This window comes from Gekko japonicus, unplaced genomic scaffold (assembly GCF_001447785.1).
Source record: "Gekko japonicus isolate JY-2015 unplaced genomic scaffold, Gekko_japonicus_V1.1 scaffold173, whole genome shotgun sequence".
NCBI classification, from domain to species: domain Eukaryota; kingdom Metazoa; phylum Chordata; class Lepidosauria; order Squamata; family Gekkonidae; genus Gekko; species Gekko japonicus.
In genome coordinates, this window is record NW_015161407.1 from 568856 (window position 1) to 581809 (window position 12954).

A 12954-nucleotide genomic window follows, 5' to 3' on the forward strand; every position below is an offset into this window, starting at 1 on the left:
GCTGAACATGTGGCCCAAATCTGTCATGTCCAACTACTATCAGCTCTATTGTGTAAGATGTTAATACAGTGCCAAAGTGTTGCCTTTATAAAGTATTTCCAAACTCCTTTATCAGCAATTTAAGTGTTGTTCTTTAACAATTGGATCCTGTTACATTTCTTTTTCTATTTAGGGCATTATTATTTAATTTAATTTAATTTAATTGGCTTCTTTCCTCCCCTTAGGGTTCTGGATCAGAAAGTTCAAATTAAATACTCTAATTGCTCTGCAACTCACTTGTGGTCTAAAATGTGTTCCTTTTAAAATGGGCTTACATATCTAGTTCATACATATTTTTTCTCATTATTTTGTGAGGCAGAGAGCTCTCAGTGTCTCAAATTTGCATTTGAACCACAGCCAATAATTTACCCAAACAACTATGATGGATATCAGACAATGGAGGCAACTTCACAATAAAACTCCAAGTTACAAATTTATAAATGAGTGCACCAAAGCGTTGGAAAACGCACTATTGAAGAGACAAATGCAGAGAAAGCTAATGATGGTGTCAGGTCCTCAATGATGTCTAGAAACACAGCTCACTTTTGAAGAATAATATCCAGGGAACAGTTTTGTTGTTGTTGCTGTCAAGTCACAGATGATTTATGGTGACCCCCGGTAGGGTTTCCAAGACAAAAAATGTTCAGAGGTGGTTTGCCATTACCTGGCTCTGCGGGGCGATCATGGTATGCCTTGGTGGAATCCCATCCAAGTACTAACCAAGGCAGACCCTGTTTAGCTTCTGAGATTTGATGAGACACTGGGTTAGCCTGGGCTATCCAGGGCAGGACAGGGAACAGTCAGAGTGTTTCAAATATAAGACTTGGGATTATGTTTTTTAATGAGCTGAGAATCCTTGGATTCCATTCACTTTCCTTGCAACCAGACAGCAGCTGGGTTAGCCTGGGTCTATCAGCTCTATTGTGTAAGATGTTAATACAGTGCCAAAGTGTTGCCTTTATAAAGTATTTCCAAACTCCTTTATCAGCAATTTAAGTGTTGTTCTTTAACAATTGGATCCTGTTACATTTCTTTTTCTATTTAGGGCATTATTATTTAATTTAATTTAATTTAATTGGCTTCTTTCCTCCCCTTAGGGTTCTGGATCAGAAAGTTCAAATTAAATACTCTAATTGCTCTGCAACTCACTTGTGGTCTAAAATGTGTTCCTTTTAAAATGGGCTTACATATCTAGTTCATACATATTTTTTCTCATTATTTTGTGAGGCAGAGAGCTCTCAGTGTCTCAAATTTGCATTTGTATGCATTTGAACCACAGCCAATAATTTACCCAATGGATATCAGACGATATCAGACAATGGAGGCAACTTCACAATAAAACTCCAAGTTACAAATTTATAAATGAGTCCACCAAAGCGTTGGAAAACGCACTATTGAAGAGACAAATGCAGAGAAAGCTAATGATGGCGTCAGCTCACTTTTGAAGAATAATATCCAGGGAACAGTTTTGTTGTTGTTGCTGTCAAGTCACAGATGATTTATGGTGACCCCCGGTAGGGTTTCCAAGACAAAAAATGTTCAGAGGTGGTTTGCCATTACCTGGCTCTGCGGGGCGATCATGGTATGCCTTGGTGGAATCCCATCCAAGTACTAACCAAGGCAGACCCTGTTTAGCTTCTGAGATTTGATGAGACACTGGGTTAGCCTGGGCTATCCAGGGCAGGACAGGGAACAGTCAGAGTGTTTCAAATATAAGACTTGGGATTATGTTTTTTAATGAGCTGAGAATCCTTGGATTCCATTCACTTTCCTTGCAACCAGACAGCAGCTGGGTTAGCCTGGGTTAGCACTGCAGGAACAAGTTAAGCCCCATTGCTTCCGTTTCAAGAGTAGGCTATGCTGTGATGTCACAGCGGCTGTTTCCAAATGGGTTATCTGCCCTGAGTTCAATGCTGTTGCGAAGTGGGTTTTCCCATGTCTCTCCTAAGGTTTCCCTTGCTTTTCACAGCCAATAATTTACCCAAACAACTATGATGGATATCAGACAATGGAGGCAACTTCACAATAAAACTCCAAGTTACAAATTTATAAATGAGTGCACCAAAGCGTTGGAAAACGCACTATTGAAGAGACAAATGCAGAGAAAGCTAATGATGGTGTCAGGTCCTCAATGATGTCTAGAAACACAGCTCACTTTTGAAGAATAATATCCAGGGAACAGTTTTGTTGTTGTTGCTGTCAAGTCACAGATGATTTATGGTGACCCCCGGTAGGGTTTCCAAGACAAAAAATGTTCAGAGGTGGTTTGCCATTACCTGGCTCTGCGGGGCGATCATGGTATGCCTTGGTGGAATCCCATCCAAGTACTAACCAAGGCAGACCCTGTTTAGCTTCTGAGATTTGATGAGACACTGGGTTAGCCTGGGCTATCCAGGGCAGGACAGGGAACAGTCAGAGTGTTTCAAATATAAGACTTGGGATTATGTTTTTTAATGAGCTGAGAATCCTTGGATTCCATTCACTTTCCTTGCAACCAGACAGCAGCTGGGTTAGCCTGGGTTAGCACTGCAGGAACAAGTTAAGCCCCATTGCTTCCGTTTCAAGAGTAGGCTATGCTGTGATGTCACAGCGGCTGTTTCCAAATGGGTTATCTGCCCTGAGTTCAATGCTGTTGCGAAGTGGGTTTTCCCATGTCTCTCCTAAGGTTTCCCTTGCTTTTCTCCAGTTCCCCCAAGTATGATTTTCTGTGAAGCTTTGGGAACGGTCGAAGCAAAACCTGGATGGCTGCCATGTAGGTAGGAAAGTTTGCATTCTCCTAGTCCCAGCCACATGGTGGCCATTTTCCCTGCCCGACCGTACCATGGCCATTCCCGCCCCCGCCCCCACGGGCTTTTGTGAGTTTTTTTTTAATTGGCGACTGATTGGTGACAGCTGGTGTTATCAGGTTCTCTAAATTCTCAGCTTTCATTTTTTAAAAAGGAAGTCTCTAGCCCCTTTTGTTGCAGACAAAGGGGAAAGGCATAGATCTGCAACAAAGCTGGGAATTCAGAGAACCTGATACAGAGGTTGCTATAACATTACAACAATATAATGATATTCAATTGCCTTTTAATTTAAAAAAAAAATCTTTAGTGGTGGAAATGGCTGATGCTGGTCAACCCGGACAGAGAAAAGGTGCCATGTGGAAGCCCCATTACCACTCTACTGCAACAGCAAAGGGGCAACTACACAACCTGGCCCTGTGTGGAAAACATCAGTGTTTTGATGATCTTCATCAATGTAATGGGGATGGACTATGGCTCAGTGGTACAGCATCTGCTTGGTATGCAGAAGACCCCAGGTTCAATTCCCAGCATTTCATTTAAGAAGATCAGGTAGTAAGAAAGGTAGTGACAACTACCTCACAGTCAAACTATATGTGATGGCCATTTTTAAAATGCCATGAGGCCCCTTTCTAGATTAGGCATGCAGCAGGGCAGGCTGATGTGCTCTTGTCCCTCTCCCCACCTGTGTCTTTTAAAGTGCCAAAACAGACAAACACACATACCCCTTCCAGCAATGGTTTCAGCACTTTAAGGGGGGGCATGCTGCATCATAACATTTTAAAATCTCTTTAAAGTGGCGGTGACAGCAGCATCCATGGATCAGATAGAAAACTGCTGCCAGTCTGAGGCCCCGGTCACACGGCAAAGTTGTCGCGGGAGAGGCACGGGAGTTGCGCGGATTTTCCGGGCACAATCACACCCCAACATCTGGGAAGCGCAGTGCTCCCGTGGCGAACCCGTGGCTCCCCGCCGAAGGTGCGGATTAAAAAACTAGTACTTACGAGGTACTAGTTTCCGGAAACCGCGAGCCAAGGGCAGGCATCTGATCGCGTTTCCGGTGGACTTACGTGGCATCCGGTGCCCGTCTCCGCAGGTTGCACAACAGAGCCCAACAGCACATGCACACAAAGAGCGATTGCTAGTGCGATCGCGCCGCGCGGCTTCTGTGCCGTGCTGCAGGATACCTGTCTGGTTGGCATCTCCCCCCTAACCACGGGACCTCGACCGGGACGTGTGCTTGGGCGGCCGAACGTTAGTTTCCTCCGGGGCAATTAGCCACGCCTCCCCCCGCGATATCCGGCCCGTGTGACCGGGGCCTGAGTAGACAATAGTCATCTTGGTGGACCAGAGTTCTGATTCAGTATAAAGCAGCTAACCTAAGTTCAAATCCTGACTCTGCCACAGAATCTTGCTGGAAGTCCTTAGGCCAGTCACTCTATCAGCCTAACCTGCCTCACAGAGTTGTTGTAAGGAAGGGAGAACAATGTTGTAATTGGTTTGAGTCCCTGTTGTGGAGAAAAGCTGGGTTACTAAATAAACAAACCATTATCTCACTCACCAGTATGAACTATTGAAAAACACAGGCATTGCTTCACTTTCTTGCTGTTCACATCAGAGTCTGTCAGTGCCTTCATGTTCAGTTGTGATAGGAAGACTCCAGAAGCTAAAGTTTTTCTGCTCTGCATGTAATTACTTTGCTTCTTTTGGACCCAATAGCTTGCAGCCTTTCTATTCCCTGTGGATGACAATAGCTCTTTGCCTCTATAAGGGCTGCTCCAGCCCGGCTTCCACACTTCGCTCCTGCCGGCTTCATCTGGATTCTTCCCCATTTATTAGCCTTCCACATAAGTCCTCAGAGCAGGGATTGTTTTATTTATTTATTTATTTAAAATAAATCATTTTGTTGAGATATTTATTTAAAATGAATCATTTTGTTTAAATTATGAAATGAACCTCTCTGGACTTCTTATTAACGCAGGAGGGACTAAGAGAATACAAACCAGATGGTAATATTATTGCAGTGATTCTTATTTTCAGTAATTTTACTAAGGATCTTAACAGAAGATAGATATTCCCTGGTTCCTTCAAACTGACTTCAGGAATGGAGGGGGAGATAACAAAATTACTAAAACATCCACCCAAATGTTTAAATGACAAAAAATGAATCTTGTTTGGAGAAAAATTCACTAATGAGAGAATCTGAGCAGTTTTTGCAATCATCTTATTTATTGTAATGTAAACGTTTTGTAACAATGTGTCAAATGTATGTGTGGTTTTTCTTAATGTTGTAAAAAATCACTATGGTCAGCCAAGGCATTTTGGGCTGCCACTTGGAGACAGTCTCTAAAGTTGACCTTTAAGCAATCAGCTTTCTAATGGCAATGGTTACAGAGACATAGTACAGCCCAATCTTGTCAGATCTCTCAGAAGCTAAGCAGGGTCAATACTTAGGCAAGAGACCATCAAAGAAGACTTTGCAGAGGAGGGAAACGGCAAACCACCTCACAATTTACCTCTCTTCTGTCTTCCTCGTTTATTATTGGGAAGTTAATTTTAAACAGCATGTTGTAAAAAATCACTATGGTCAGCCAAGGCATTTTGGGCTGCCACTTGGAGACAGTCTCTAAAGTTGACCTTTAAGCAATCAGCTTTCTAATGGCAATGGTTACAGAGACATAGTACAGCCCAATCTTGTCAGATCTCTCAGAAGCTAAGCAGGGTCAATACTTAGGCAAGAGACCATCAAAGAAGACTTTGCAGAGGAGGGAAACGGCAAACCACCTCACAATTTACCTCTCTTCTGTCTTCCTCGTTTATTATTGGGAAGTTAATTTTAAACAGCTGCTGTTGAACTCAGTGAGAATATTATTTACACACACGTCTGGATTGGATTGAGAATTTTTAATGATGCCCCCCCTTAATATTCTATCATGTTTCCTGCAGAGTCCTAACACAGTACGAGGGAGTGCCTAGCGAGTTTATTGGGAAGCAGCGTCCCGTTTTATTCAACGAGACTTACCCCCAGGAAAGTGTTTAGGAGGGCACTGAAGTTTCAGAGGGCAGCCGTGTTGCTCTGCAGCAGAACTGTTGAGAGTCCACTAGCACCTTAAGAGACCAATCCTGAAACTCTTGTTGGTCTCTAAGGTGCTACTGGACTCAGATCTAACTGTCTGTTCCCCTGACTAACTGTCTGTTCCACTGATAGATAGATAGATAGATAGATAGATAGATAGATAGATAGATAGATAGATAGATAGATAGATAGAGATCAGTGTTCCCTCTAAGCTGAGTTAGTGTGAGCTAGCTCACAGTTTTTTAGCCTCCAGCTCACACATTTTTGTCTCCACTCAGGAAGGATGGCTCCAGAGCAAACTAATTTATGCAGTAGCCAAATCGCTCGCTCACAACTTTAATGCCAGTAGCTCACAAAGTAGAATTTTTGCTCACAAGACTCCACAGCTTAGAGGGAGCATTGATATATATATAGATATAAATTATCTATATAAAACATACAGCGGTAAAGATAGGGAGAATAAAGCGAGACCAGTTATAAACCTTCTGCATCAGTTCCGTGTCTGCTACACCCAAATAACAACATTCTCGTAGCACCTCTAACGCTTTTTCTTTTTGCATCTGCTATAGGTTACACGTAAGGAAACGTTGTATAAAGCGGGCTACTGTCGCGTCCTAACATTTGCCGTACAAGATGGCAGCGCCCATTTTCTCTTTTCTAGCCTGTAAACAGAACACGACAGACGAAATTGTACTTCCGGGTCTGAGCCTCGGTGTTTGAACTTTGACCTGTGCGCCATCTCCTTCTTTCTCTTCCGGTGCCGGCGCGAACTCTAGGTAAGGGCTTCTTCCTCCCTCTCCCGGGTGAAGGGGGTTTGAATCCGTGTCCATCCCGCGGTGTTGAGGGACCGGGAGAGCTTGAGGGTGAGTTGCGTGATGGGTCGCGCTCCCGGAGGACGACTGTGGGTGGTGTGTAGTTGGAGAGCGAGAAGATGCCGAGGCTGCCACCGGCTCCTCCTCAGAAAGGCCTATCCGTCTGGAGCCGGGTTGGGGACAGGGCGGCTCTCTTCCTCAAGAGGCACGTGCGGGTCCCGCTGAGTACGTTTTTCTTTCTGATACTTAACCAGCGCTGGTATTTGAAGTGACGGGATATGACGGCAGAAGAATCTTACATTCAAATAGTAGGAGATATCCTTCTCCGTGTTTTATGTCCCAGTTCATTCTGCGGAATGGAGAAAAAGGCGACGATCCTGTAATTGCAGTGTGGATATTTGTTTTGTCTTTTGCTGCTTCTTTTGCTGCTAGTTCGGAGCACTGGGAATAAGTTGGCGTTCCGATGTAACCTTTCGGTGTTGCAGTCTTTGGCATGTTTGCCTGGAAATAGATTGAAGTGAATATGAAGGGATTTGCTTCTGAGAAAACATGCATAGAACGGTGCTGTAAAATGCTTTGATGGAAAGCAGTGCATCAGTTAGCTATTTGTGGTTTCTCAGAGAGACAGTGTTACGTACAGTGTTAAATCTGGACCGAAGAGGCTTGGGTTCAAATTCCAGTTCAGCCATGAAATTATTGCCTCCCCCAGATACAGGTAAGATAGATAAACCGTGTGTCCTGATATAGTTAAAACAAGCACTTGCTTCTTGGAGTGACTTCTGGAGAGAATAGTGTAGCTAATGTTATATTTGTGTAAGTAGTGTGGGTGTTGTAAACCATATTGTCTCAACAGGAATGAAGACTTGTGTGTTTTGCAATATGAGCTCAGTCATAAGAACGTAAGAGAAGCCAATGCTGGATCAGGCCAATGGCCCATCCAGTCCAACACTCTGTCACACAGTGGCCAAAACTACCAGGTGCCATCAGGAGGTCCACCAGTGGGGTCAGGATACTAGGAGCCCTTCCGCTGTTGCCCTCCCCCAAGTCTCTAGGTTTTGTCACTGATGCTTCAGAATTTGCTAAAGCAAGTAAAGAGTACTAGTGCAGTTTATTTGCTACAGACTGGGGAGATGGAGATCAGCTCACTTCATGGTCTAGTCATACTTTCTTTTAGCTTAGCTTAACTCACGGGATGGCCATCTAGATAAAGGTGGGGGGAGAGACTGTGTGTACTGCTTTCAGCTGTTTGGAAGATTAAAAAATACAAACCTTGTTAAGGTAATAAATGCAGTTTTTGTATCTGCCTAATCCTATGCTCTTGTATTCTAAAGCCCCTCTCTAACATTACTTTTGTTTTCTTTTAGGAGTGAAACATGGTCCAACGCTTGACATACCGCCGTAGGCTGTCCTACAACACAGCCTCTAACAAGACTAGGCTGTAAGTAAGATTTTGAGTATTACTGAATTCCATTTGTTGTAATTGTGGAAGAGTCAATTCATGCTTTCCTCATTCTTGTAGATCTCGAACACCAGGTAACAGGATTGTTTACCTTTACACCAAGAAGGTCGGCAAAGCACCAAAGTCTGCATGTGGTGTGTGCCCAGGAAGACTTCGTGGTGTAAGTGTGTTATGCTCATGCCTTTGGGTTAACTGGTTTGCCCTATAAAGATGGAACCTGTAGCAGCATGCTGAGGCCAGTTTTTATATGCCTTGCACTTCCTAGGTAAACTACCTGTCTCTTCTCTGTGAAAAATCAGAATTCAGGAGCAGTTTATGACCACCTGCTCATGTACTGAGAATGCTCCATCATTGACCCATGGTGATGTTTACTGTGCAGTTGCAGCTGTCTAACAATGCATTTTTGGGATGGAACTGCTGTTAGGGATGACTGCTGTTCATGAGTTAGTATGGGAGCATCAGTAACATTAAATGCAGCTGTTTATACTATGCATGTCAAGAAAATCAGTGCTAGGACACCACCTAGACAATTCTGGAGTACAGAATAATTATTACTTCATCCAACGGTATAGAGTCTGTCTCTATCAAGCAGCATCTTCTCATACTCAGAAAAATATGAAAAGTAATTCCTGCTTTGATATGAGTTTGGGATGGATGATATAAATAGTTTAGGACAGTAAATTAGACACTTTGATGTGTTATGTTTTGTATTTATTGTACTTTATTGTTAAATGTATTAAATTCATGGCTAATGACATTTTCTGAGAATTTTGTCATGTATTTTGGTGACTCTGTACATTCTTTTTGACATGGGCAAAGCAACAAAAAACTGTAACCACAGTAGGAATGGATACAGAAGCAAAACACTCCACAGCTGATTTACAGGGACTACTTACTGCTGTTTTGTTTTCCCTGTTATGTAACAAGGGCTAGAACAGATATATGTTCTGCTTTCAAACTTAGTTTACAATTAAAACTTTAAAAAGGAAAACAGCTATCATCTCCCTGATGCATTGTTCATGTGAAGGGGCAACTTGCAAAGCAATGATGTGGCTAGTGCAGGAGTGGGATCTTAATTAAATGCTAGCAGTGTGATGTTGCTGTATTGAAAAGAGTTTTTTTAAATGTATTTCAATTATATGGTTTTAAAGTAACAATGCCTCTTAGATTAAATAAACATCTGTTCTTAGGTTATTACAGTGCATGTATGTTTAAAACTGAGATTTTGCTAAAGATATGGCGCAACTGGAGCTAAGCCTACAAACGTTACTGTATTCAAGTAACCCTAGTTTAATAGCCAATCCTGTGGGCTGTGGGTTATTGTTTTTTCCATTTACTACAGGTTCGTGCTGTTCGTCCTAAAGTTCTTATGAGACTGTCCAAAACAAAGAAGCATGTTAGCAGAGCCTATGGTGGATCCATGTGCGCTAAATGCGTTCGTGACAGGTAACTTGCATCTTGCAGTTATTCTGCTGAAGTTTTTAGAGTGAGGTAGATTTGTAACTTCTTAGTTGTAACTATGTCGTGAACACGAGGCTACAGCTTGTGCTGTACGGATGGATGTAAGCCTGGTTGTATTGATTGATGCTGATGATTCTGTCTAGGAGCTTCTGAATGCTGCATTTCATAGCAGAAGCATGTCTTAGATGTGCACTCAGTTGGTAGTTTATTTTAAAATAACAGAATCAATGCCTGTCAGTGGTTTCCACTGCAGACTTACAGCATGCATAAAAGCTATTAGTGGAAAGGATTTAGGTTTTGCTGTGCTACTGCTAAACCAGTTTAGAGATGGAGTGAAGCAGTTTCCTTAATTTACAATCTTGGCCATGCTGGCACACGCATTTGCCTGTCTCATTGGAGCCTATTGTGTCTGAAACTGATCTTACTTTCCACTGGAGTTGACAAGCTATCTAGATGTAATGGATCCGAGTTAACTTATTCAGCATTCAGATGTACAGTTGAGGAGAGTAATTTCAATAGGCCATGGTGTGTGGAGTATGATGTATTTTCTGAAAAACTTTCAAGAGTATGATCCGATTTAACGTGTTTACTTTGACTTATATTTTAGTAAACAAATATTAAAATTACCTTATGTTAGTTTTATGTCCCAAAACCACAAGCAACTTGAATTTTAATATTTGATTAGGAACATAATGAAGTATGGTTTAACTGTTATATTAGAAAATGCAAAGCTTTTTAAGGACAACATAGCCTGTACTTCCCTTACATTGTTTGAAGTTAAGAAAAAAACAAGAGGCACTGAAAACTACAGAGGCACTTAACAGAACAGTGCTAAAGTTTGAGAAGTTCTGAATTTTCTTTCCTCTGTTCTAATTTGCTATAAGTTCTGCAGAAGAAAACTGAAATACTGTATTTTAAAAATGGAAAAGGATAGTTAACAGTCGTGGACAGTGCTGAAATGTTAATGACTGCTTTGTGGGTTTTTCCCTGTAGAATCAAACGGGCATTCCTTATTGAGGAACAGAAGATTGTTGTCAAGGTGTTGAAGGCCCAAGCACAGAGTCAGAAATCAAAGTGAATATTTGTGTTTGCCTAATAAATGAAAAATCAACTTTCTCTTGTGTACTGTGATATTATGGTATCTATTTTGAATTCAAAAACTTGTTCAGTGTTGTGTTTGATTCCTGAGATACAATCGTGAACAATTTGCATGAAGAGATCGTGGACAGTGCTGAAATGTTAATGACTGCTTTGTGGGTTTTTCCCTGTAGAATCAAACGGGCATTCCTTATTGAGGAACAGAAGATTGTTGTCAAGGTGTTGAAGGCCCAAGCACAGAGTCAGAAATCAAAGTGAATATTTGTGTTTGCCTAATAAATGAAAAATCAACTTTCTCTTGTGTACTGTGTTTGATTCCTGACATACAATCGTGAACAATTTGCATGAAGAGAGCTAAGAGTCCTTAAAATAACATTTTTCAGATGTTGTGCTGTTCAGCACTATTTCTCATTGCCTCTCTGTTATAATACTGTTAATGTCATTTATTAGTATGGTACTTTACAGGGTAACAACAAAATGGCAGATCCCTGCTGTAAGGAAATTAAAGGCCATAGAGGAAGGGAAGGGTCTAGTGATGAATAATCTGTATGCAGTTCAGTTGTTCATATTTAGGCTCAGTTCCATTAGGGTAGAAGAATTAAGAATGTTATGCCAGTGTCTTCACAGAAAAGTTAGGTTTTATGGAGAGGTCTGATGAGAGAAGCAGATTCGTACAGGTATTCTGGATGGGCATTTCAGACATAAGGAGCAGCAGGAAAGAAGGATGAAGTGACTTATGGAAGTGGGAGACCCAGGACTGTTGAGGGAGATTGACTCAGCCAAAGTGAGCTTCATGGCAGAGCGGGAGCTTGTACCCAGCTATCCCTGTCCCACATTCTAACTGCTACCAAAGTCAACCTAAAGTAAAAGTAAAGTAAAGGTTCCCTTGCTCGAAAGCCAGTCGAATCCGACTCTAGGGTTGCGGTGCTCATCTCCGTTTCAAAGCCGAAGAGCCAGCGCTGTCTGAAGACGTTTCCGTGGTCATGTGGCCGGCATGACTAAAAACCAAGGTGCACGGAACGCTGTTACCTTCCCACCGAAGTGGTCCCTATTTATCTACTTGCAATTTCTTGCTTTCGAACTGCTAGGTTGGCAGGAGCTGGAACTAGAGACAGGAGCTCACCCTGTCTTGCGGCACCCGGGTCTTGAACCGCTGAACTACTGACCTTCCACAGCCTGCAGTTCAGCGTCTTAACCACTTGAGCCACCGCAGCTCAACCTAGCTCGCCACAAAAAAGAGCTAGAATTTCAGGCTGCCAGACAAGTCTTCGGATCTCCTGGCTATACTACACTCACTGCCATATTATTATTATTACTGCTTCGCCCACTGCTTAATGCATTCTTTCCTAAGGTGGATGCTGAAATAGTAAGAGTGAAGTAACAACAATGCCAATGAAAAAGAAGAGGGCTACAACTCAAGGGATTGTTCCGTTCTGCTTGAACTTAGTTGGTCACCAATTATTTTAGGCTTCCTGATTTTGTAAAACCAGTATAGTCACACTCATTTTCTGACCTTACTAACTTTACCGCTGCTGTAACAATTTACAATTAGTCTGTGTTGATCTTTAGTTTAAATTTAATGACCAACAATAGCTGTAAAGGGGATTAAAAAAAATCATTGGTGGTGGTTCCAGAGGATTTAGGTGTATTGGCCAGTAATCCATGTAAGGTGAAAATAGGTCCTGATTATAGGGAAACGCCCTACTGTGAATGAGACATGAGGGTTCATGTAGGCCAGGGGTTGCATTACCTTTTTTTTTTTTTAACAAGAGTTACTTTGATTAATTAAAAATATCCCATATTTCTCTCCCCCCCCCCCCCCCCCCTCCCATGCTCAGCTCTGACCTAGAACCAGAACAAAAAAGTGAGATGCACAGTATAGGAGCAACAATAAATTGAAAACTGCAAAACCTATATCCAAGAATGCTGAATAAAAACTGCCCAGTTTTCAGTTTATTGTCTGTCCTAGAACCAGGGCTAGGCAGTTACACAAGACCCTTAGAATAATACAAGGAAATAAAAGGCTAGAGCAGCTCTTTCTCTGAGTCTTCTAGAAGCTGTATTTGCTTCTGGGCACTAGTACCTCCTCAGCTAGTTGTTTAAGACTCTGCTTGGAGATGGAATGATGTGCACTATAAACCACCTTGGCCTGATGATTTTTCAAATTCAGCTCCTGGAAAGAGCACTCTTGTGACACCTTACAGTAATGGTTGTAGAATTTAATGA

At 42.1% G+C, this 12954-nt stretch overlaps 1 protein-coding gene across 2 annotated transcripts; it reads left to right on the forward strand.

Moving 5' to 3' along the window:
• The first annotated feature begins 6616 nt into the window (after positions 1-6616).
• Positions 6617-10746, forward strand: RPL34 (ribosomal protein L34). 2 transcript variants are annotated; one of them, XM_015426370.1, is made up of 5 exons: positions 6617-6674; positions 8075-8148; positions 8230-8329; positions 9512-9615; positions 10624-10746. In XM_015426370.1, exons 2-5 carry the CDS (start codon positions 8084-8086, stop codon positions 10706-10708), a joined length of 354 nt encoding a protein of 117 aa, XP_015281856.1. In that variant the 5' UTR covers positions 6617-6674; positions 8075-8083; the 3' UTR covers positions 10709-10746. The 2 variants fall into 2 exon arrangements, with proteins under 2 accessions (XP_015281856.1, XP_015281864.1); XM_015426378.1 differs by lacking the exon at positions 6617-6674 and adding an exon at positions 6693-6761.
• Positions 10747-12954: the final 2208 nt, after the last annotated feature.